Source organism: Gasterosteus aculeatus, chromosome 4 (genome assembly GCF_964276395.1).
Source record: "Gasterosteus aculeatus chromosome 4, fGasAcu3.hap1.1, whole genome shotgun sequence".
In the NCBI taxonomy this organism is placed as follows: domain Eukaryota; kingdom Metazoa; phylum Chordata; class Actinopteri; order Perciformes; family Gasterosteidae; genus Gasterosteus; species Gasterosteus aculeatus.
The window spans coordinates 16,201,234-16,225,432 of NC_135691.1; the positions used below are offsets into that span (position 1 = coordinate 16,201,234).

Below are 24,199 nucleotides of genomic sequence, written 5' to 3' on the forward strand. Positions count from 1 at the left end.
CTCCGTAAGCTTTAACGATTTGACACTGCTTAGGTACCATTTCCTTCCAGAGCAGTAAACGACACACATACATTTTAGTGCTGACAAGAACAAAAACATTTAAAACAGTTTCAGGCTTGTAATAAAAGAAATAATTTATTTAGTTCTAACGTCCGCTACAGTTGCATCACAAAAAGACACAAGCACAGCGGAGTTGTGACCTGCGTGGCAGATTAGCCATTGACAGTGTACGAATATTTGCTTATTTCATGTCCTGAACACTTGATAGGATGACAGAAAATACCAAATATCATCTTGACAGCAAGGCGAACGGACTGCCTTTTTCCATTTGTGGATTTGTATGTTAAATAAAAATAACTAGTCACACTATTTTAGTAAAAGGGCACATTTTCTTCTCTACATTCACCTCACAGGCTGCAGAGCCATGAAAGGATTCACGTTTGTTACAAACAGAATATGGACACTGAGGCGTTTTTGGCAGACAAGAGAAACGTCTGGTGCAAATAAAAATTTGCAGTACAGCTTTACCTCCACACACTGCATTAGTGGATCGTGTTTCACGACAAAGTCAAGATCCACTGCGCTGCTGACACGCAGGCTGAAACCTCACAGGAGCGCTTCCTGTGCAAAAAAGCTATTTCAACAGAAGGAACTACAGCAGTGTCTTCACTCGCACTGTGAGGGGCCATTTTGTTTGTGCCGATTAACTGGTTAGAAACCCATCACCGTCCCAGTCTTATAATAAACTTATTTTCTTCCATAAATAAGAACAATACCCTAGTAGAAAGTAAACCTTTTCCATACTCTTATCTACAAAAACAGGATACTGAGAAACCTCTAGTGGAGAGAGCACAGCAGTGACGACCATCTTCTCATTTCATCCACATTCAACTGCATAAGTCGCTCACACTTAAAAACAAGTTATGGGGAAACGTGGCATGAAAAAAAAAATGAAAAAAATTTTTTGCAGTTAAAGGGTAAGGAAATCCCCACAGGTGTGTACCCCCCAAAGAAGCCCATTCCTTTACAAAGAAAACATCTGCTCCGTAAGATCTGCGCACACTTTTACAAACTTACAACATCCGAACGTTCTTATGTACATAATTACAAACAGTAGGAAAACAATAAGTTATTATCTTACAAAATCTACAGGCTGTATACACACACGTTTTCCAGCACAATAACAGGGAAAATATGCACATCCAAATAGTCTTATTCTTATATGTCCCGTGCCCAGTCTCTCTTGTGCGAGACAGAAGCGTTGCCACTTATGGACACAATAAAGCCGAGCACCACCAGCACCAAGACCCTGAACTAGCAGCTGGCGCTCACGCTGTCTGCAGTCATTCCTAGCAACGCACGGCTGCCACAACAAAACTCACACATGGCTTTCACTCCCTTAATTGAAGCATACCTCGACCCGCAAAAGATGTTGCCATGACAACAGCCGCCCAGACATAAACACAATGCTCCCACTAAACACTAAATCTAGGTGATGACGAGATGGGAGAGTCTGAGAAAGGAAACTCTTATGCCAGCCGCCTCTCTTGAGAGTCTTTTTGGCTCCGGTCCGTTTAGTGTCTCATGCCACGGCGTGCTCACTTCGGGGACAAATCCTGGAGGGAAGCGAAGGGCGAATTGCTGGACGAGGAGGGCGACACTCCCTCCATTTTGCCCGGCGAGCCTGAAGAGGAGCAGACGCTGCTGAGGCTCCCGTCCAGCAAATCGGGAGAGTGGCTGAACGGAGGAAAAGGAAAGTTCGGTACGACCAAAAGGCTTCAGACCGACATCAGAGAGCTGAATAAAGAGCACATTGGATGCCAAAACTAACATTTTCTCTCCAAATCTAAATGGAAAACAGACCATTTGAGTCAATGACCCAACAGCTATATCGCAGGGTTTTCTTGTACGGATCATATGAACCTGACATTTTATTCTCTCACCAGGCGCTGAGCTCCGACAGGTTGGAGACGTCAGAAGACAGCATGCTGGTGGTGCCCTGGAAGAGTCTCTTGGGCTGACTCTCCGTCTCCATCTCGCCTGCAGAGTAAAGGGACATTTAGACATTTGCTCCCAATAGGTAAACTTGTATCAAGGGGTTTTACAGTTATTAGACATTGAGATCTTATCATTTCATTTACTAGAGACACTGCAGTCTCCAGTAGTTAAATACAAATAAAAAACACTTCATTTGATCAAACCAAAAAGAATCGATTCCACCTAAATAATTACATTTTGTAGTGACTCTCTGAAAATATACTCAATTGCCATTTTATCTTAGATAATTCAGAATTAAAATACCTTGAATTTACAACAGATCACATAAATGAGGTGACACTTCTGGTGGCCTTCAAATGAGATCATGGAAAACGTTCCACAGCATTTACTGAACCTTTGTCTGGCCCCGTACCTTTGCGTTTCATCGGCCCCAGTTTGCTGGCTCTGATGCAGTTGATGGGGCTTTGACTCCGTCGGCTGAGGAGCACAGAGAACACACGTTGTCAAGCCACACTAGAGGTTCAGTCACCGGCAGCAGGTTACCAATAGACCTCTGTGTAGAACGGGACTGAAGTAACCGCAGTGCCTCGCCACTCACCTGAAGCGGCGCGTCGGGCTGGGAATCGGGCTCGGCGTCAGGCCGTTGCTGCTCACAAGGATTTGAAGTGACGGCGAGAAACACTGCTGCTTGCAAGAAATTCACCAAGACAAGACTGTGTAAGTGTTGCTACCGTGTTAGCCGATCTAAAAAAGGAAAGCACCACTTAAAAGCGCTTAATCAAAATGTTGTTATCTCAAAAATATGCAGTAAAAAAGCTTAATGGAATCATTTGCAATTAACACAGGTTGGGTTTTCACAAAAGGAACAGATTTGAACAAATATTTGCATTTCTGCTGCCAATAAGCTGCAGCCTTCTAGCATCCACACAGGCTCCCAGTCATCCGTCTGGCTGAAGTCGTTTGGAGAATCAAGCGAGCGCAAACGAATGAAATTGCCTCGACATGTTCCTCCGTCTAAATCGGGTTACGTTGCATGCAGCCGTAAAGAGGTCAGACGTACCTTTTTCCCGATCCCTCTGGTCGGAGACGGCGCGGGCGACACCGGGACAAAGTCGATGCGCTTTGGAGACGAAGACGTGGACTTCTCCAAATCATTGTCACTCTAAAAAAAAAAAAACACAACCATGGGGGTCAAAAACGGATATGTGGCCTCACATCTGCACGGTCAGTGGGTGAAAAGCAGTCATGAAGAGGGTCTGTCGGAGTATTATACTACCAACTCAGCCTGACCTTGAAAGACTGGTGGCCCTGTTAACTCCCAAGCTTTTCAGCGTTAATCTAGCATGTTTGTACTCGTCCACTCTCCACTGTGACGGAGCGGCCGACGGCGGCTCGAGGCCAAAACATGCGCAGGGGCGGCAAAATGGAGCCGTCTCCCGCGGTTGCAAAACAACAGAAGACAGAAACATGGGTGGTGGGGGGGGGTTGGACATGCTGTAAAGGAGATGTTTACCAGACTGAGGCTTTCTTCCCAGGACTGGCTTATTTGCATGGCGGCTTGAACCTCCCTGAATGACAAAAAAAAAAGAAGTAGTAAGAATTTTACAGCGAAGCGATCATTCAAACGGCCTTTACGAACCAACTATGTTCATAAACACGCGGCTTACCGCTCGTGAGCGGTTTCCCTGTTCATCACGTCTACACCCTCCTCCTGTAAGAGCACACCACAGGGTTAATAGTTGCACGGTTGTGATTTACCAAGGCACATGAATACAAAAATCCAACAACTGGACATTGTTGCATCTCCATTGCACCTTACTCGGCATCAAAGCGGCACAGTTTCCGAGCCAACTATTGAATCTGTTGCAGTCCAATACTACCAATTGATCGAGTCTTTAAGATCAGTGGCCCTGTGGACTGCAAAATGTGTTACTCTAGCATGGTTCACAGGACACCATCACTCTCTACGGCTTGAGAAGGAGACGGTGGTCCGACATGCCGCCGCCGAATGTTTGCAGGAAACAACGCTTCCCCCCTTCTTACTTGTTTTATCTGGTGAAGCCTGGTGCTGGGGACGCGAATGGGCGAAGAAGGGACCTGAGAAGAAGTATGTGCGTGGGGGGGAAAGAGACCGTTCAATTCAGAATCATTCAGAGACACATTACTTTAGTGAGCGTGTGTTGATAAAGTCTGGTACCATGTTCGGCCTGTTGACAACTGTCGTGCTATTTCTCCGGCTGCGCAGGACTTCCCTCTGGAACACCTGGGAGTTATCACTGGAAGGACAAATTCACACAGCGGCCATGAGTCTTCTCCATGAGGGGCCACTGCAATTGTAGATGCTTCATTGTTTGCAGAGGGGGGAACAAACACATCCACTGAAAATAGCACACAGTAACTTTATAGAGACCTCAAGCCATTTATCATGGGCGCACTGTTGGACCGTCTCAACTGTCCTTCAGTCGGAACGAGAGAAGATGGGATCTCCAGATCCAGTTCCATCTTTTCTTGTGGCATGACTCCGGAATTGTTCATCTTGCTTGCTATCGCAGCCGCCACCGATTCATGAACTCAAACGGGCTAATCAGCTCAGCGGCTCTACATCGTTACTCTGCAAACGCATCAACTCAATGTAGCGAAGCCACTGCGATCCGCGAGGCCCTGTCGTCTACAACTGCTGCGTCGAAGCTAACCGATTAACCCCGACCATTACTCGCCATCTTCAGATCGTTACACACCACGACCATTAACACCAGTCAGAACCAGTCTGCGAAACCGTCGCCTGCTCCGCTGTGAACAGACACGCACGTCCCTGCTGTGGGGGTTAGCATGCCGCGGCTATGCGCCGCACAATGCCCGGTACCGGCTAGCCGCCGACCGGTTAGGCTCCAGCTTGCAAGGCCAAATCGGATGACGGATGAGACGCGACTAGGCTAAACCTACATGTTAGCTTGTTAAGAAAGCTCTCGTTAACCGCACCGGCAAGCTACTTGGTTTAAATGCGAATGTTTGCCCCTCGAGTCTAGCGTGGATGCCGTGACGAGGTCGAACTGAAAAAAAGTAATTCTCACAACGGGTGCACCGTCCAGCTAGTGTTGTGCTACGCTTCCCGCTGCCTTGTTCCACCCGCAGCTAGCAGCCATGCTACCTAGCCTACCAGGCTAACTAACGTTGGATAAGTTAGCATTAACCCTATTAGCCGTAATACCATGTCCACAGAGGCCGAGGCACCGTTTCACCAACTAACGTTAGTTGTTCAAGCTCGTCAGCCTGAAAGTTTGTAGAGCTCCAATAAATAAACTAAACCTCGTCTATCGCAAACAATTGTTGTACAATAGTCTTTTTTGTTTCCGCAGGACGCCGCCAAGAATGAAGCAGGTCCTTGCGTTGGATGATCACTGAAAAGCTAACCTGGGTTTAGCCGCTAGCAGCGAGGCTCACGCCTCCTTTTAGCGTTAGCAGCGCTGTCCAATCAAACGGCTTAATCACCCGGCGCTGCGGAGCGGCTTCCGCACGCGCGCAACATGCGACGTCAGTACAACGTTTAATCTAAAGCACGGCTTGATTAATGTGGCTGCATCAAATGTTTTACCTCGTCTTTTGTTTGCAGGAGACGCTGCGCGGATAGTTATTCACACCAGCCAAAGAGGCGCCTGTTCTTTTTGGCATTCATACTCAAAATCAAATATTCAAATAACATTAATTAACTTCTTAGGACGTTTAAACGTTTTTCGAGCCGCATTTCTTCCCGTCAGTGTGGTGTCTGAACTGATGTTTTAATGTAACTAGCAGCCAACCGGTATGTATTAAATAGAAATCAGGTTAAAACAAGCATATGTAAGCGTTTATTAAGACTAGTATCCCATGTTTAGGTTTTTCATCAACATATATTATCATCAATACAAAAATGGTGTTGATTTGCAAAGCATCTAGGCTCAGTACAAATAATAAAAACATATTTGGCATTTGACAACAATCTCAAATAACTTTGGACACATGAACAGCATGAGAAAAGTATGCTTCCTCTTTACCATTTATTAAAAAAGTAAGGTGCTGTTCAGATGGTGTTTATTTCAGGCAACTAAAAAAAAAAATCCTTAAATCGACTTTTGTTGCTCTAATCTGCACAGTATACAAATTTCCCAGCATAACTAAAATGTTAGTGAATAAAGCAATCATGCATCTAAATTCGTTGTGCAACACAAAATACAAAGACTATATTGATACAAAGATATTTCATCTTCATCATATCAAAGTACTGGGTATAGTATGTGTATTATTAGGGAAAACTTTTGCTTTGCAACACAAAATCTTCCAGTACAATAGCACAGTGTTGTCCCAAAACACGCATGTAGATCTTGAGGAAATAACATGTTTTTGAGCGGCCACTAAACCGCTAATAAAATCAACGTAAAAGTAGTTACAATTTTAAAAATATTTAATTTCATAAGAGGTCAATTTGACAAATCAATGTGCAATTGTCATTAAAGCTAGCAGCGTTGCTCCAAATAAATTAGAATTAGACTTTAAAAAAAATGTTTGGGGGGGATCGAAGAACTGCATCACCTCCATGCTGTTACAGCCAGACGTGGTTCCACTCAAGGCAATTAAGTTTCTCAAAAGGTTGAATCCACCGTGTGCGCGCGTGTGTTTGCTAAAACAGAAAGATCACTTCAGCAGTGTGTCCTCGGGGACCCTGAGCAAGCAAGATTATTTTCGATAAAGCAAATATAAAGTGATAGAACATCAAACCATATGTTAAAAATGATTATGCAGTGCTCTTCAGGCCTTGTACTTCTCCTTCCCCGTCTCACTAATGACGCAGATATGCTGAAACAGAAAAGGCTCAATGAGTGCTGCTGAATCCACAAACAGGTACAAACTGTTCATAGAAACTCTGATGGGAATGAATACGTGAGCCACTTCACTCAGCGCCTCTTTGTCCCCCTCCAATACTTACGTTCAGATCTCTGAAGTACTCGTTGTAATCCAGCGCGTAGCCCACCACAAACTTGTCCGGCACCTCGAATCCTACATCTGAAAGAAACGGGTGGCCAAATCAGCTATGATGACTTCACAACACTGAAATGAAGGTGTGCAATTTGTCACCCAGAAAAAACGAATCCCGCATACAGGATGTTAAAGATACATTTCACTAATAGTTCAAAGAAAAGCGTTGACTTGAACTCACAGTCGGGTCGGTAGCCGACGCTTCTTGGTGTTCTCTTCACCAACAGACTGGGGACCGAAACAAAGCTGATCATTGATCATAATACAGATAGCGAGGATAACAAACAGCCTGACATTTGTTGGGAAACAGCCAGAAAATCATTGTGTTTATTTTTTATCATCACATGATCACCACGAGAGAAGAGATATGCATGCTCAATTTACCTCGCTACTTTGACCATTTTGGGATTGAACTGTTTGAGGAGTTCCAATAACGTCTGCATTGTCTTCCCTGTGTCGATAATATCCTAGAAACACAGCATGAAAGAACATTAGTCTTGGAATGGAAAGCCATCCAATTTACTGAATAAGAAACATTGCTACATACCTCCACAATCAAGACGTTCTGTGTGAAAAGAAAAGACACATCACATTAGTCAGGAGCATTTCATTTCAGCGTGCAAGTGGAGGCGGCATGAGTGTCTGGATCATTGCATGAAAGCATTCTTCACCACCTTGATTTTTCATATTCATAACCGGATAACAACTAGCAGGTCTTTGAAAATCTCTGTTGCTGTTGAAAATGGTGGAAACGTACAATGAGATGTGATGGACGACAGAAGAGAAGTTTCTTTTTACAAGTCCATTGATTAAAGTTATAATTATGATTGTTTTTTTACAAATGTTAATCACAACGTTATAGTGAGAATCGCGCTGCCCTCCATCCTTCTTACCTTGCCAGTCAACGTACATAGATCATCTCCACCGATCACTTTGATTTCTCCTGTTGACTGATCGTTCTGTGAGGATAATGAAGCGGACATTTTAGACTTCACATTATATATTAATTAGTGGTGCAGAAAGTGTATCAAGGAACAAACCATTTAGATTCAGTGTTTCTCAACTAAACACATTTTGAATGTCAGTAGGACCTCTCCCACACTGCTCCACTACTCCGCTCTCTTCACTGGCTACCAGTGGCTGCCCGCACCCAGTTCAAAACACTGGTGCTCACGTACCACGCTGTGAATGGATCGGGTCCAGTCGTCAAACCCTACATCCGCCGCTCTTATACCTTATTGCTTTATTATAATCGCTCTTATCTATAGAAAGTTGTAAATCGGCTTATTTGATGATCCTTATGGTTAAAAGGCACTTATTGAAAGTCGCTGGACAAAAGCGTCATCTAAATGACATGTAATGTACGAACATCTTATAGCGGCACATTTTCAATTTGTGTGCAAAAACCTTTTTAGGCTTGTCGGCAGTGGAAAAGTTGCCACATCACTAAAAGTACGACGGAAAGAGACATCAGTGTGACTCATCTCTCCCTCACATCCCTCAAGCTACTGCTGCACTGAACAGATGATAAATATCTGGGTGGAGCAATGACTCGTCCTCGTCAAAGTAGGCCTTTCTTCCCCTGTTTAAACACTTCATGTGGCTCCCATGTCCCGCTCCTCCTCTGCAATGGTTTACTTGATGTGTGGGAATTTTGTTCATATCCGTACTACATTTTGTATGAAAGCCAGGATGACTGGAAACCAGCACATAGATGGTCTTAAACAAAAGAAGGGATCCGTATTGCCTCCCTGTTATCCATGCGGGCGCGGCCTCAGACGGAGGACCACGGCGTGGCACGGACACAATGACGCTCAGGGGGCGTCTCCGTTCTGAACGTCCCTGCCAGGCAAACTGCTGAATGTATTTCCTTTATTTTAAAACCTTTGATTATTTTGTATTTTGCGTTGTCTCCCTCCCTGGTTGCCTTCTTGGTCTTTCATTTCTTTGCTGTCACATAGCTACACTTCTCAGTACCAGCACCTTGCTAGGAATGGAATAGTGTACAACTTCCAGCTAGAATGAGTACTCCATCGCCTTCACGGAGGTGCATCCTCGCGTTGCTACTCCAGATATAAATGAAATGGGAGAGGAGGCTACTAGTAGTCCTACACTCCACAGGGTACCTTTGCACATTTAGACTTGTGTATTTTAAGAACAAAATGTATTTATTCATTTTAAAGGACAGCATTTCAAAACGTATACAATTATTATTATATAATATAATAAAAAATAAAAGAACGGATGTATTTACGCAGTAGCTCTTGAGGCGGATGAAGTCCACCGTCATTGGGATGGAGCGGTCACTGTTCCTGTTCAGGGCCTTGATGTAGTCAAGGAGGTCTGCAAAGAACTTGTAGCCTCCTTTGAGCACACAGAGGGCCACGATGTGGTCCCCCCCCATTTCCTTCATGATCTCTCTGGCCAGTCTCTCTGTCCTGGGGTCAGTGGGAGGGAGGAAAAGATGGTCAGCTCAGTTTTTAGCTACACTAAGCAGTAATTACCTGATTACACGATTTCTGAAGCACTCCCAAGTATAAGAATAAAATGCTTCCACCACAGTACAAACATCTTGGCAGGATCTTTTCAAGCTTTTCTCTCAGTTTTACTTTCCCACTACAGGCTGAAAAAAAATCTGACCTGTCCATGATGAGTCCGTGTGGGATGTAGACTCGGTCCAGGTCAGTGGCATAGTGCTTTGGGATGCAGAAAAGGTTCAGGTCATACCCTTGCTCATCATCGTTGATCTGAAATAATACACAACACAAAAGCATTAAAAATAATATATAATCTCCAGGGTATTACCTAACATGCAAAACACGCTGATAATGCCAAAAACAATCTGATACAGGCAGCGGAAGGGGAGGAGGTCAATAGTGGTCTTATTTCCCCACCGACTTACTCTTCATAATTTTTGACTGCCTCAACGTTTTTTTTCAGGCCACAAAACACACACTCTGAGAACAATACTTGATTATGTACAGCTTGTTGAGCAACACAGTGGTCAGTTGTGGGTAATAATAACCGTAGCTTCTCAAATCGAACGCCTCATGATCCCAGACTGATAACTGATATCCTGAGACGGAGGAGAAGCTGGTGTAGAGCTCAAAAGTACGGTGATGATGATGGTGGGGGGACAAACTCGCAGTATTCATTACTGGTGCAGTTTGGATTCCCCAAAGTCGACAAATCACTGTCCCTGCAAAGCACCCGTCCTCCAAGTACAGCGGTTTGACTTGCCCAGATGTCCCATCTGTTTGGGGTGGCCTTCTCAACTCCAAAAGGACGACCCATACGAGCAGATGTCCATGTGGGAACGTGGTCGTATGGAGTGTTTCCCGCTGCTAGACACGGATCTATCCGTTGTTGAGTGAGTCGTAAAGACAAACACTAAGCAAACACACTGATCATCTAATCCGAGGTCAAATGAAGAGGCCTCCTTGAACTCTGTGCAAGCAAAGTAAATGTTTCACAACACTGCGCTGCCACCACGACAGCAACAAACCTGCACTTTAAATGCTGGGAATGTTGTTTAGCAAAGCGGCCACTTGCTTCCAACCCCCACGCGGGTCGCTGTGGCTCCTCGAGCTTGTGCACGTGTGTGAGTTGCACAGTGCTGCGTGGATCTCACGGGGACTTTGACTCACACAAAAACGGCGTAACGCTCCATTTACAAGTTCTTCCCAGAACCCACTGTACACGAACAAATGACCCTTTTTTTTATACGGAAAGGCAATTTAAATTCCGCACCTATCCTTCAATCTGAGCTCTCTTAGCTCTGATTGAAGCCTGAAGGCGTCAGCGTGGCCACAAACCGACCGCGTGAACCACAACAAAGTAGCTCCGGCTAAAACGTGCTGCCAAGGTGAGCTACCAACTACCGACAAGCTAAGCTAGCTGGCTGACATCGCTAGCGACCACAGCCCGCGCACGGCGTTGGTTCATGCCTGGAGGCGTGTAACGGGGCGGGGGGACTTACCACAATACAGGGGCTAGATAGCGCCGCCATTCTGTCGATGCAGTCTTCTAACGGAGGAGACAAATGGTTCTCTAGAGGTTGACAAGTTTCCTGGTGACGGGGCACGCGTGACGGTCTCTAGCTCCGATGCTAATGGGGGCTCCGACTCTACTGTAGCTCTGCTGCGTGCGCGGGAACGCGCGCCCCCCCCTCGCGGGTCATGCCCGCCCAGTCGTGTGCCCGTGTATACTGCTGTGTGGCGTACGTGCAGAAATGTATGCATGTATAAATGTACACATATATGTGTATACATATATGTATATATATATATATATACGTGTGTATGTATATATATATATATATATATACGTATGTATACGTATGTATGTACATACACATATATATATACAACGTGTGTGTGTGTGTATATATATATATATATATTATATATATATATATATATACATACACACGTATATATATATATATATATACATACATACATACATATGTATGTGTATATATATACACATATATATATACTGTTACGGCTGTCACCGTGGTCTGCATTTCTTTCCTGTCTGTACCAAGTAGGCTGTGCGGCCCTGTGGACTGAAGCCCCGCCTAATTCCTGGTTTCGGTGGAGCACCACAGGTTCACTCCAGCTCCACCCATTGGTCCACCCTGTCCCAGCGCGCCCAATGGCAGGTCACCATCGCAGCCTTACCTCCAGCACTTAAGGAGAGCCCACCAGTGGCTCGAGGCAGCTTGTCTTGGCCAGTGGACTTGTATGCCTGCTGTGTTTGTGATTGAGTGCACCCGGGTTGAGTACTGTGCTTTGGGTCTGTGTGTTTTTTGCCAGCACGGAGCTGACAAAAGGGGGTGAGTTAGGGCCAGAGTCTACACTGATTTCACCACACGTAGTTCTCTGTTTGTTAGCGTCATAGGTGTAGTGGGTGCTGTGCTCTTTGTGTTTTTTTCTGGTACGCGCCTACTGTTTGTTTTAACGTATGTTCAGCCTCCTTTTGTTTGTTGTCACGTGCCTGTTTACCTCTGGTTGCAAATAAATCCTACCCTTTTACAGCTGACCAGGGGCCTGTTTCAGAAAGGAGGTTAAGTGAAAACTCTGAGTATGTTAACCCTGAAATGAGGGAAACTCTGAGTTTTCTGTTTCAGAATGGGAGGTATGTTAAACCTGAGAAAGCAGAGTAAGTCAAGCCTGTTTCAGAAAGAGAGGTAACTTATACTCAGAGTCAGTTACCATGGCAACTTACTCTGTGAACCTAACCTGGTCGGGAGCAGGTTTTCTTCGGGAAACCCAGAGTTTATTTCGTCTCCTCCCCTTTTTTAAAGAGGAAGTGGTATTTAATCACCTCATTCATTCTTTCGGTATTCATTCATTGCGCACATTTCAGTCACGCAGAGCGCATCAAATCAAGTGAATGAAATGGCATGTCCTTTTATGGACGATCCTGTAATTGCCATAATTAGAGGGGAGCAACACCCTGCCCTACAAATACAAGACCCAGAGGAAGACCCCATCAACCCGGCAGATTTCCAGGAGGGAAGGGTAGTCCGGAATATGATATGCCGAAATGTCTTCACAGATTAATACACATTATATCCACCACCACAACCAACCAACCACAAAATAAAATAAAAATGAATAAACACAAAATCACAGCAATTTATATAGTGTTCTTTTTTTCCTAAATTGAATTATGTTTTTATATTTCATTTTCAGCTGCTGCCATGTTCTTTTAATGCCTGCAGGATTGCACCTACATGAAAATTAAAATTAGGTTGAATAACACACTGTTCTTCCAGTTTCACTTCTGATATTATCTAACCCTAACAGTTGGGCAAGTCACTTATATTACTAACTACAACTGGCTTCTTCAACAGTGTAATTAGATTAATGTAATAATGACTATCTCTAGAAAGTATTGGTCTACTTATTACTAATTACTTTCTAAATCCCATATCAACCTCAACCACTTGAACAATACAAGGAGAGACAAGAAACTGCACTTTTAATGCTTTCAAATAAACATTATACAATTGCATGAATTATTCTTGAAAAAAATATATCTTTTTAAATTTGATGTTAAATCCACTATTGTTTTATACAGAATTGCTTTATAGTTTATGCAGCATTTAATGCAATTACATCAGATTTTACTTTAAATTACGGAATTAAATTACAGTTTTTAGATTACATAGAAATTAATTACACACAACACTGTATAACAGTAATTCAAATGTAAACTTACGCATTGACTCGAGCAGCTATTTTCATAAGCACATCCAGTTCTGCTGGTGAAAAATATGAAGACCTCTTTTTGTCTGGCGCTGTTGCCATGGTGACTCGTAATATCTGCGCTCCATTGATAATGGCTTTTTATAGTTGTGGTGCACGCGCTTAACGTCAACTCAGAGTTGATTGAACTAACTCATTTCAGCTGTTCTGTAACCGAAAACTCAGAGTTTCCCATCTCAGGGTAAGTCAACTCAGAGTTCAAGTTTTAACTCAGAGTTGGTTGAACCTCCTTATTGAAACAGGCCCCAGGTTCTGCCTATATGTTTATGGTCCCCGCACCCCTAGACCATCCAGGGGGTCGTAACAATACAACGTGTGTGTGTGTATATATATATATATATATATATATATATATATATATATATATATATATATATATATAGCAGCGTCAGACAAACAGGTAATGACGGTATTTGTGCAACCGCCCCATCGAAACATTAGCGCTGGGAGGGAGGGGGAGAGGGAGAGGGAGGGAGGGAGGGAGGGAGGGAGAGAGAGAGAGAGAGAGAGAGAGAGAGAGAGAGAGAGAGAGAGAGAGAGAGAGAGAGAGAGAGAGAGAGAGAGAGAGAGAGAGAGAGAGAGAGAGAGAGAGAGAGAGAATTTAAAGGCAGTTTTACTCTTCTACAAATTAGTTCACTAGTTTTTTTTAATTCAATTCTTAAATTGAAAGTTAGGTCTTAAGTTGAGCTACATGCCACTCTGGTGGGTATATTGTGGTATGTTATAAGTGTAATGCTGCTTAATCTTCAACTCTCTCAGAAAACCGTACAAAATAAATTATGCAATTATGCACAACATTGATTTATCTCATTTACAAAATTTTCAGCATAATGCCAAGAAAAGAGAGACTCCAAAAGCGGGACAGGGAAAATATCCTACTGTGTTTTTTATTTATTTATTTAATTATCAATTTGATGAATAATTTAGGAGATTATGTTTTGGTTTGAGCACCCGCCCCCCAAAATGTCTGTGCCCGTACATACATACATACATACCTTTCCGTATACCCACTAACAAAAGCGTGATTATACATAACATTGTTGTGACAGAACGTTCTAACTTTCATTCATAAATTCACCCTGTCTGTGTTGTGAAGCCCTGACATTTGGGTCTTTGGGGCTTCCGTGCCCTCAATCTGACGCAACGTCACAACAACAACAAGTTATTTGGCGGTCATTCTTTCTGAGTCAAAGCCATTCTCTATCAGAGAGTTTGTACAAAGTTTGGTACCGAAAGTTACGAAACCTAGTAACGAAATGTAACCTAAACAGACCCAAATAACACAACTTTAGTGTTTTCAAAAGTCCGTCCCGGAAGCAGCTGCCACAGATCATGATGGTTATGTTGGATTGGAGGAAAGGGTCGAACATGGAAGAGATCTTGAAAGCCATTTTGAACTTGCGAGCCAATTTGCAGACTGCTGTAGTAGCGCTAATCAAAAACGTTTTCCCAGTGCTCATTTAGGAAGTCACTGTCTTGAGGAGTGCAAGGTCAGAGGGAAAGCATAAAGGGCCAACCAGGCAGACACAGGTCTGATAAGGATGAGATATGAGACACACCAAGCGCCATACAATACTCACGCTTTGTTCGTTATGTTCACATTGTTAGAAGACCACACATTGCATGTGATTGGATCTTGTGTTGCGGCGAGAAGAACTGCTCCTCCTCGCAAAGCTCAGAAAGTCTGTCAGGATCTTTTAGCTGGAGATGCCAGGAGCTACGATAAGCCATCATACCTCAATATGGACCTTGGCCTCCTCGCCTCGGCACAGCGAGTGCATGACTGGCGATACGACCCTGCTCTCCCTGTCCAGGCACAGGTGATGGGGCCAGTCTGTCACACCAGGAGCTGGCTGGATGAAGCAGATGGGCCACCCATAGTGGACAGAGCGGTGATTGACCGGATCGGGATGAGGGTCTACCGATAACAAGGGCCTCTACTGCCAACACCTAACTACCTGTTGGGCCCATTAAGGAGCCCCAGCCCCTGAGTTTCTGGGGAAGATTGCTGGAAGAGCAACAGACCCTGAACGGGCAGCTGAGGTGGAGCTCCTGGAAGACATACAATCCGACGAGGTGTTCACTCAATTTACGGAAGTTGAAATGGCAGAAGGTCTCAGGCCAGAACAATTCGACTCGGCCCAGCTGCGGGATCACAACCTGACCCAAGCCTGGAGAGACGTTCAAGTGATGGTGGGTCAAAAGCAGGATGGGGTGAGTCAAGTGTTTCCACATTTTATGATCAAGGATACGCTGTTATACTGTGTAACTAAAAACTGTGCTAACAGTTTATTATCCTCAAAGACTGTTTCCAAACCTGGCCCACTCCCACTTACTAGAGGCATATTTAGGGAGGGAGAAGAGGTATGAACGTGTTCTCAGCCGTTTCTACTGGCCGGGAGTCAGGAGGGTCGTGGAGGAGTACTGCCGACATTGTGCCAAGTGTCAAATCAACACCCCAAAGGTAGAATACCAAAGTCCTCTGATACCTTCCCATTATTGAAAAACCCTTTAGCAGGATTGGCATAGACATAGTGGCCCTTACCGAAGTCTAGCCGTGGTCACCGCGATCTGGTTATACTGAATTCCACAACACCGGAGGCCATTCCTCTACGGTATGCTACTGGGAAGATGGTCGCCACTGAGATGTTTCTACTCCTCAGGAGAGTGGGCCTGCCGGATGGAATCCTGACAGACCAAGGCCCCCGCCTTATGTCCAAAGGGATGAAATGTCTGTGCCAAAGTCTAAAGGTGAGCCAAATCAGAACCTCTATCACCCTCAGACAGATGGGTTCAACAAAACCCTAAAACACATGCTGAGCAAGGTAATCAATGTTGATGGTAAGAACTAGGACCAACTGCTGCCTTATATTGTTCTTTGTGTGAGAAATGGAATCTTTTTTCAAAACAAATTTTGAATTCTTATTTGTATACTATAATCGTGCCCTAGCACATTCTGAAATGGCAATTTAACTGAATTTTACGCATTAATGCTAATTTCCCTCAGTGCAAAGCAGTTCACATCGGAGTTTTATAATTAGTATGTAAAATCAAATGGGAATTTAGCTCTAAACAAGTCTTCATAGTGTTCTATGTAAAAATGGTACATATTCAGTCTTACCATATTTATAGTACACTCACTTGTTCAGCTCAGATTGAGTGTAAATGTTGTAGCAGCCTTCCATAATTGTGACTTAAATTCTCACAAAGGATATGACTAAACACCTTTAGAGTCAGCATATTATATCTAATATATAAAGTTGTCTACATATTAGAGTGTGGACCGAAAAATGGACAAATGATTCTCAATCTGTATAAAGCAAATGGCCAAATCTTTCCATTTTAACAGGAGCAGGAATGTTCTGAGCTCGACATTTCTCACTCTTCCAACCTCCCTAAAGGCCTTTTACCTTTAACATCCCGGGACCTTCCCGCCATACTGATGAGTTTCCAGTGCCCTGCGGTCGTACTTTAAAAAAAATAACAAAGCTGTAAAATAAAAATATTTTTCTATTTCCAATCATTCATGGGTACATTTGGAGAGATACAGGTAACAGTACATCAAACAAAGTCAGGCCATCTCTTCTAAAGAGCTTTACATTGCTCTTTTGTAGCTAAATTTTAAAATGCCACCTTGTGAAGGATAATACAAGTGCATGCCGGCGAAACTTGTAACTGCGACTGAAATCCAGATATTCTCCTAATACAGTAGCAAAATATTACATATCAAGAAAGGCTAAAATGAGAAGAGTATTCATAAGACATTATTACAGAAACAGGGTAATCAAACTGCACAACTTGATAGACTAGTAATCAGACCCCGCTTAAAAGAGCGTCCTTGAGAAGCAAAAGATCCAGAATGCATCTGTTTCAGCAAGTGTGTGTGTCATGTAATCTGCAAAGGGGGGGCACGGACAGTGAGTGACAATCAAAAGATCAGTCCCATCAGATTTTATTTGCGGAAAGAGTACACGTATTTGAAATTGAGCCTGCCGCTGACTCCTGGGAAAGAGCAGCGTGGCTCTCGGTAATCCTGCAGCAGTCAGGTGCTGTGGAAGAACCGCCGGCCTGTGAGCGGCCCACGCAGTCGAGCCGAAACAGGGTTTCACACGTACACGACATCTGGTTCACAAGGGACATCGTGTCCATTTACGGAGGAGAAAACGCGTAGAAAAAAGGACTCGTGGGAGCGGCCTAAGATTTGGTATAAAAAGAAGTATCTGTCCCTTGTCTTGAAGTTCCTTCTGGTTTCTCCCCACGCCACGTCCACCAGAGGACCTGTAAGAGCGGCATCGTTGTTAAAACGCTTATTAACAACTACATAGAGCTTGAGAAAAATCATTGCTCAACAACAGAACAGAAGAATAAGACTAAACAGTAGATTTAAAATATAAGCATAAATAGTTAAAATAAGTAAGTGTTACTGGTGCAAAATAGAATAGCAGTAAGTGTAAGGTAAATATAGTTAGATAGAGAAAGTAAATTCCAACATTATTCATTTAAAAAGAAGAAAAAGAAAATAAATAAAAAGGTTCATAAATATTAACAAATACTGACACTAGTGCCTATTAAACAAATATATTGCAGATGATACTGCTGCTGTGGGAAAACACTGACCCCACTGTTTGACATGAATGGTGGACGATTTGGACATGTTAAAAACCCTTTGTATGCGCGGAGCAACCGACCCACCTAGTTGCCGTTGACTTGCGTTGCAGGTGTGTCTCCGCTGTTGTTTGCCGCTCTCTGTTTGCTGCGATTCTCCCGCTCCTCGTCTTCTTCATCCCTCTCCTCGTTGCCACTGTGGTTCTTGCAGTATAGTCTTAAAGGGGAAAAAAAGAGTAAATCTCACAATAACAGACAAGCCATTATTAGTTCAATGCAAATGTGATTTGATGTGGTTCAAACTAAGTTAAAAGGTGATGCACATTCCTGCTGCTAGTTTAAGAATATAGATATAAACGGACACAACAAACGTAGGTTGATTCAAGCCGGGAAAAAGGACCGCAAGCGAATGAACCTGAATTTGCAATATTTCAAAAATCATTGTCTTTAATTAATCAGCGTTACACTCCAGTTGGGGGAAGACTGTCTACAGTTGTCTTCAGGTGGAGAAGTTAAAAATCATATTTCAAATCTGTAAAATAAAAGCTAATCTATAATCAAGCTCAAAAACAATTTGCTGAACATCCTTTACATTAAGGGCGCACAAGGCACAACTGCAGCCTGACAAACCTATAGCATGATCTTAATATCGGTAAATATACAGGGAATCTCCCTATAAAAAGACAATTCATACATATGATTGGGTCAAATTCTGGAAATGTGTTTGAAGCTCGTTGCGCTCACTTGTAGATGCCACGGGCCATGTTTTCAATGTACTTGGCTTTGTCCTGCAGACCACAGTGGTAGTGGTAGGTCTTCACGCACGCCTTGATTTCACACCCGATGGTAGCACCCAACTGAGTGCACAGTGTGCATTTCTGGAAAAACATTTTTTTTTTGTCAAAAATCTTATTTTATGCAGAGGGTATTGCAGGAGACTTCTATCATCCCACCATTCTTTTCCCCCTCTTGATTTCCTGGATGACCGTTTTCACATCAAAGTTTCCAAATTCAGCGCGTGACGTCGTGGTCAGCTGCACCGTCCCCGAGGAAAAAAGCTGGGAAGAGATCACAGGTGACAGTTAAAGTGGCTACACTATTGATGTACATACGCCATATTAAATCACCCGACCACCCACGCACGCGTGCAACAAGCTTACCATGCACCTGTAGTGTGCAGCCACTTTTTTGGAGTTGTCGGTGTGGAGCATGCCCCTCGTCTCGTTCTCTTCCTCGCCAGAGTGACAGAAGCCACAGCGCTGGCCACCGTCTCCCACGTTGGCACGCAAAGGGGAGCGGTCCCGCTGGAAAACACATGGACAACGACAACCATAAGGACCGGGGGCCGCAGGCGGCCGACAGAACGCTCCACTCAATCGGACTCCGCCGCCTTACGTGGGAGGAGCTCTCCTCGTCTGCGGCCTGCGAGGAAGTAGAGCGGGTGTCCTCCGATTGGCCACGAGATCCAGCTTTGGCTCGGCCCTTCTCAAACCTCCCTCTTCCCCGGCTTTGCGGGGGCGACGACTCGGACTCACTGGCCACGGCTCCCTCTTCATCTAACGACAAACCGACAGTCGCCCATTAGGAAAAAAAAAACCTGTTTCTGTTCACGAAAGAGCCGAGTAAAGAACTGGCGAGCATTGTTTAGAGATGGATAACGCATCAAGACCTTCGTCACACGACAAAGCACAAAACAGTCGATTGTGTGTGAGCGAATTACTACGAATGTGATATTCAATGGCTGATAAATCCAGTCCCCCATGCAGCTTAATAATAATGGAACGGATTCCCATACTTTACCTTGAATGCCGTCAGAGGCATCCCGGTGTTTGCGACAGTAAACACTGTTTTGGGGCAGAAGAAAAATATTTCAATTCCATGGAAACGGAACAAAGAACATTGTTCTGTGCGGCAGCAACGGCAAAGTGACTTACAGGTAAATCCCCTGTGAGGGATTCTCTTTGACCTGGGCTTTGTCCTTCAAAGCGCAGTAATAGTGATACGTCCTCCGGCACGTCTTGACATCACAGCCGATGGTGGCGCCCGGCCGGTGGCACGAGGAACACATCTGAGGGGGATGGAAACAGACCCACATCGTTAAGAAGAATAAAACAGCCGTGCAGACACGTCCACAATCTTTAAACGTTCATTCCAAATAGCGGGAAACCACCAATGTGATTTGTCAAATAATAATGTAAAACGTACGGGTCTGACCAATAATTAAAGTCGGACATTACAGGTCATTTAGCTGACGCTTTTATTGAAAGCGACTTGCATTGCATTTTTAACCCATGGCATTTTACATTTTTGCCCGGGGAGCAATTAGGGGTTAGGTGTCTTGCTCAGGGACACTTCAACCTGGGACATGGAGCTCAAACCGCCAACCTTTCGGTTCCCGGCGCACCCTCTACCAATGCGCCACCGTCAACCACTACATACATCAATGTCTGGGGGAAGCAAAATATATTTTTGTATTGAATAGATGACTATATGAAAAGTATAAGAATATTCCTAATTCAATCTTAAAACAATCTTCAAAGTCAACTTTACGATAAACAAAAAACAAAAAAATTAATGTCCATAAAAATAAATACAGGTGTCAAATAATTAAAGTCCACATAACGCTTTGAGATACGTGACAAATTAAACATGCCGACAATTAGATTAAATTCCATTTCAGCTTCAGACTTTCAAGTGCAGCTTGTCATCCTCTAAATATCATAGGAACCATTAGTCTAATAGTCCGTCAGAATGAGGAACGTTCCTGCAAAACATAATTAAAAAAAGTTTAAGAACTGTATTGTTGACCACACCTTGTCTGTAAATGCACATACGTGTTGTGTGTGCATCCAATCATCTATGAAGCAAGCATCCTCATTCGCTCAATAAAGCAGCTGCTGCACATGCTCATATGTTCACAGTGACTCGTCGGGCTATTAACATATTAATTTGAATAGATTTGTGGTTTTCACTTGATGGATTCTAACACTTACCAATTTATTTCCCCTCTTGATCTCCTTTTTCACATCCTCAATGCAAAATCCCCCGATGTTTTCACTGTCTGAGTGAGATGTGACCAGGGCAGAGGAGAAAAGCTGCATGGGACATTTATTAACAGAAAAATGGAAATTGGTTTGTGCAGTCTTTTATTATGAGGATGAGAAGTGCAATATCTGCATTTTCATTTTGCCTATGACCACTGCTGATGCTTCAATATCCACACCGATGTCCCGTGTGTTTAAGCAGCAGCTTAACTGACCTCACCAGTGATGTAACTATCGTCAAATGTAAATGGTAGAACAGTCAGAATAGCCCATGTGACCAAAGACACATTGGGGCCTCTCGAGATCATTTACAGGAGATAAATCCCTTCGCCATGAAATACCGATATTTAATAGGCTTACAAAAGGTGACAATAAATAGCGCACAATCCAAAGCTGTTTAGGGCCGAATTGTTGGCGCGGTGATGATGTTTACAATGTGCGCATGCCTTGGTGTAGACTACAAGGATCACAGGCTACAAAAGTTGAGAGCAGTGCTCCCCTCACCATGCACTTGTGGTGGGCTGCCACCTTCTGGCTGTCCGACAGCAGCAGCTGCCCGCACTCCTTGTCCCGGTTGGTTCTGCAGAAGGAACATTTAAGGAGCCGCGCTGCCGCTCCTCTCTTCTGTCCCGACATGACTAAAGGCCTTTTTTCCCTCTGGTGGGCCAAGTCTCTGATGGAAAAAAAACAGTGTAAACAACAAGATAGCTTCATATTACACAGGCTGGTAGATCCTTTTAATCGTTATTATCAAAGTAGTTGAAACAATTGTAAAACAGTCAGAGTAATAATGCCTGGTGTCCTCTATAATTTCAGTATAACAGCTTTCATGTACGTGAATGCACTCGTAATAATCTGAGCTCACACCTGGTTCAAACTAGATGCCATGAAACTTTAAAATGAATAGAATGTAATGGTGATGCCCAGGATCCTTTGCAACATAAATAAGAGTGAATGAAGTAACAAAATGTGACATGATAACAGATCAGAGTGGTTCATTCGGTTATTATGCGTTTTTAACCAGGGATTAACATTAGCAAAGCATCCCTCGCAGATTAGTATTAAATGATGAAACCCTAAAGACAGGCAGCCATTACAGCTACTAAACTCCTACTCCAAGTTGGCACAGCTGACCACAGCTTCACGCTTTGTCGACTTCTGGTCCCAGTTGGTTTTGGCCTGAAGTGTGACTACCAAAATCACAAGTGTGTCTGGTAAAACTGCTGACCAATATCAGAATTTTGTGAGGTCCTGTTTTTTTAAAAACGTTTTTTTACCAGTAGTCCTTCAGGGAATAAATCGGACTGAACAGGATATAGAATTATGGAAATCAAAGAAGAAGGGGCTTTTCTAATTACGTTCCAAACACCCACCTTCCCATTTAGTAGTTTTTCTGCAAATGATGCAACATGTTTTATATTTTTTCCATAGTCTGCTCCAATATGCAAGCACGTCCTGTTGCACCACCTGAAACCATCCTATTAGAATTATGAATCGGTTGAAATATGCAATATTTGGCTCTAGTGTCTGATCAGCGGAGACGACAGACAGACACACACAAGCTCCCCCACACACACATTAGCATGAGCCGGGATGGTTTGAATATTAGCAGTGCACCATTTCAGCTACATTTATATTAAACCTGTGTATTGTATTTTAAACAATATTTTATCTCAAATGATGCGAGATCGATTGTTATTCCACCACTGTGTTGCTCAACGTAGGCGAGTAACAGATCAAACATAATTTGCAGAGATGTTGTGCTGGTGTCGACAAAGCGCTTCACGTGTTAAATAAGAGCAGTAAAATAGTGTATTTAAACCCTAATAGCGCATTCGTTTACGGGCTATCTGTGTCTCATATCTCGGCAGCATTGTGCTGCGACGCCTCAATAGATCCATCAGAGCCTCGATAGCAAGGCCGGGATTTCACTGCAGCGGCTGCATCCGCGCAGCCCGCGTGCAGACACACAAACCCGGGCGGGTAAAGGACCGAAAATAGCGGGTTTTTACACCTCGGGTCTTCACAGAAACGAGCCCGTAACACAATCCCGTGTCACACGGCGGCGTCGAGGTCGATGTGCGAGAAGAACAAGGCGAGCGTGGAGGGGAAAAAGTGACATAAAATCCCCCCTTGCAAAGTTTTGAATCGAAGGGGGTGTGTGTCTTTCTCTCGTGAAAGGAACTCGACGAAAACTCAAAAACTTCATTTCAAACATCTAAACGCCCCGGAATCTCCCCCAAGGCCTCTTCATGGGGGGAAACAAATGTCGGTGGTTGGAAAACATGACCCTGTGTCGACATTATTTTCCTCCTGGAAACCGAAAAAAACAGCGCATATTGCCCTTTAAATTTGGGAAATCGTGATGACAGGCGCGGGTCGAACCGTTTGGAAGCAAAGAGCGCCATACGCGATGTTCCCCGTGAACACAGCGGCTCGGCTCGTACGCCAGCAACACGGCCTGGACGGTGAAGAGGCCGGACCGCTCGGCGGCCGCCGTCCAGCCGGTAATTCACAGCTCGCATCTTACCTGCCGATGCAAATGTAAAACGCCGAGGCGGTGGAGGAGATGAAAAAGTGTTGTGAGCAGCGGCTGGGATTCTTTCCGTCCTTCAGAAGTATTCGTGAGCTTTTCGCGCTAGCATCAAGCTAGCTGCAGTGCTCCTCGCAGCGGGACTTCCGGGCGGGGCTTTCAAAATAAAGGTCTGGTTGGCGAGGGTACGTTGCAGTGTACCAAGGAAGTCCGAGTGTGAAGGAGACGAAAGTGCTTTACGGAGATATCTCATCAAGACAGCTTTATTGTTGATGGATCCAGCCAGGCTATGTTTTATGCAGATGTAACCGGGATTTTACACAGACTTGAAAAACGAGTTGTTGCAGGTGGTTTCAGGGCTCCTTAGCAGACAAACTGTAATTTCTTAAGTGCTTGCCATGTAATACCTACTGTCGAACCTCTAATTTATTTGCTAATTCGTGGGATATTAATTTAAAAACGTCCATGTATATATTCATTTTAGGTTAACTGTACTTAAATGTGTGTCAGAATACAGAGTGGGTGGTGTGGTCCTTCGTTTTGGCCCCTGAAAGGTTAAACAGCTGACAGACAAAATTAAACATTCCACTACCAAAATGATTGATAAATATGTTTTTATTATATATCAGTTATTATATAAAATAATCATCGGAGGACATACAATAAATTCTTGTGAGACATCCTGAAGCCATTCCCAAAGCAGCTTATTTCACAGGGTTGTGATCAATGGT

The 24,199-nt window shown here is 43.9% G+C and overlaps 3 protein-coding genes across 4 annotated transcripts; all 3 read right to left on the minus strand.

Moving 5' to 3' along the window:
* Positions 1-108: 108 nt before the first annotated feature.
* Positions 109-5,768, minus strand: pabir2 (PABIR family member 2). The gene is made up of 10 exons (XM_040175205.2): positions 4,409-5,768; positions 4,196-4,274; positions 4,042-4,095; positions 3,666-3,709; positions 3,512-3,566; positions 3,059-3,160; positions 2,597-2,682; positions 2,411-2,475; positions 1,944-2,040; positions 109-1,737 (listed from the first exon to the last, which is right to left on the minus strand). Exons 1-10 carry the CDS (start codon positions 4,531-4,533, stop codon positions 1,599-1,601), a joined length of 846 nt encoding a protein of 281 aa, XP_040031139.2. The 5' UTR covers positions 4,534-5,768; the 3' UTR covers positions 109-1,598.
* A 245-nt stretch (positions 5,769-6,013) lies between these two features.
* On the minus strand, positions 6,014-11,257 carry hprt1 (hypoxanthine phosphoribosyltransferase 1). Its single transcript, XM_040175207.2, has 9 exons — positions 10,988-11,257; positions 9,649-9,755; positions 9,263-9,446; positions 7,902-7,967; positions 7,556-7,573; positions 7,393-7,475; positions 7,190-7,236; positions 6,959-7,035; positions 6,014-6,828 (listed from the first exon to the last, which is right to left on the minus strand). Exons 1-9 carry the CDS (start codon positions 11,015-11,017, stop codon positions 6,781-6,783), a joined length of 660 nt encoding a protein of 219 aa, XP_040031141.1. The 5' UTR covers positions 11,018-11,257; the 3' UTR covers positions 6,014-6,780.
* Positions 11,258-16,776: 5,519 nt separating this feature from the next.
* phf6 (PHD finger protein 6) lies at positions 16,777-23,887 on the minus strand. Of its 2 annotated transcripts, XM_040175208.2 has the most exons (11): positions 23,466-23,887; positions 21,440-21,608; positions 20,885-20,986; positions 19,826-19,959; positions 19,692-19,735; positions 19,287-19,447; positions 19,052-19,195; positions 18,845-18,949; positions 18,636-18,769; positions 17,979-18,108; positions 16,777-17,564 (listed from the first exon to the last, which is right to left on the minus strand). In XM_040175208.2, exons 2-10 carry the CDS (start codon positions 21,569-21,571, stop codon positions 17,979-17,981), a joined length of 1,086 nt encoding a protein of 361 aa, XP_040031142.2. In that variant the 5' UTR covers positions 21,572-21,608; positions 23,466-23,887; the 3' UTR covers positions 16,777-17,564. The 2 variants fall into 2 exon arrangements, with proteins under 2 accessions (XP_040031142.2, XP_040031144.2); XM_040175210.2 differs by lacking the exon at positions 20,885-20,986 and having other exon boundaries at positions 23,466-23,675.
* Between the last annotated feature and the right edge of the window lie 312 nt (positions 23,888-24,199).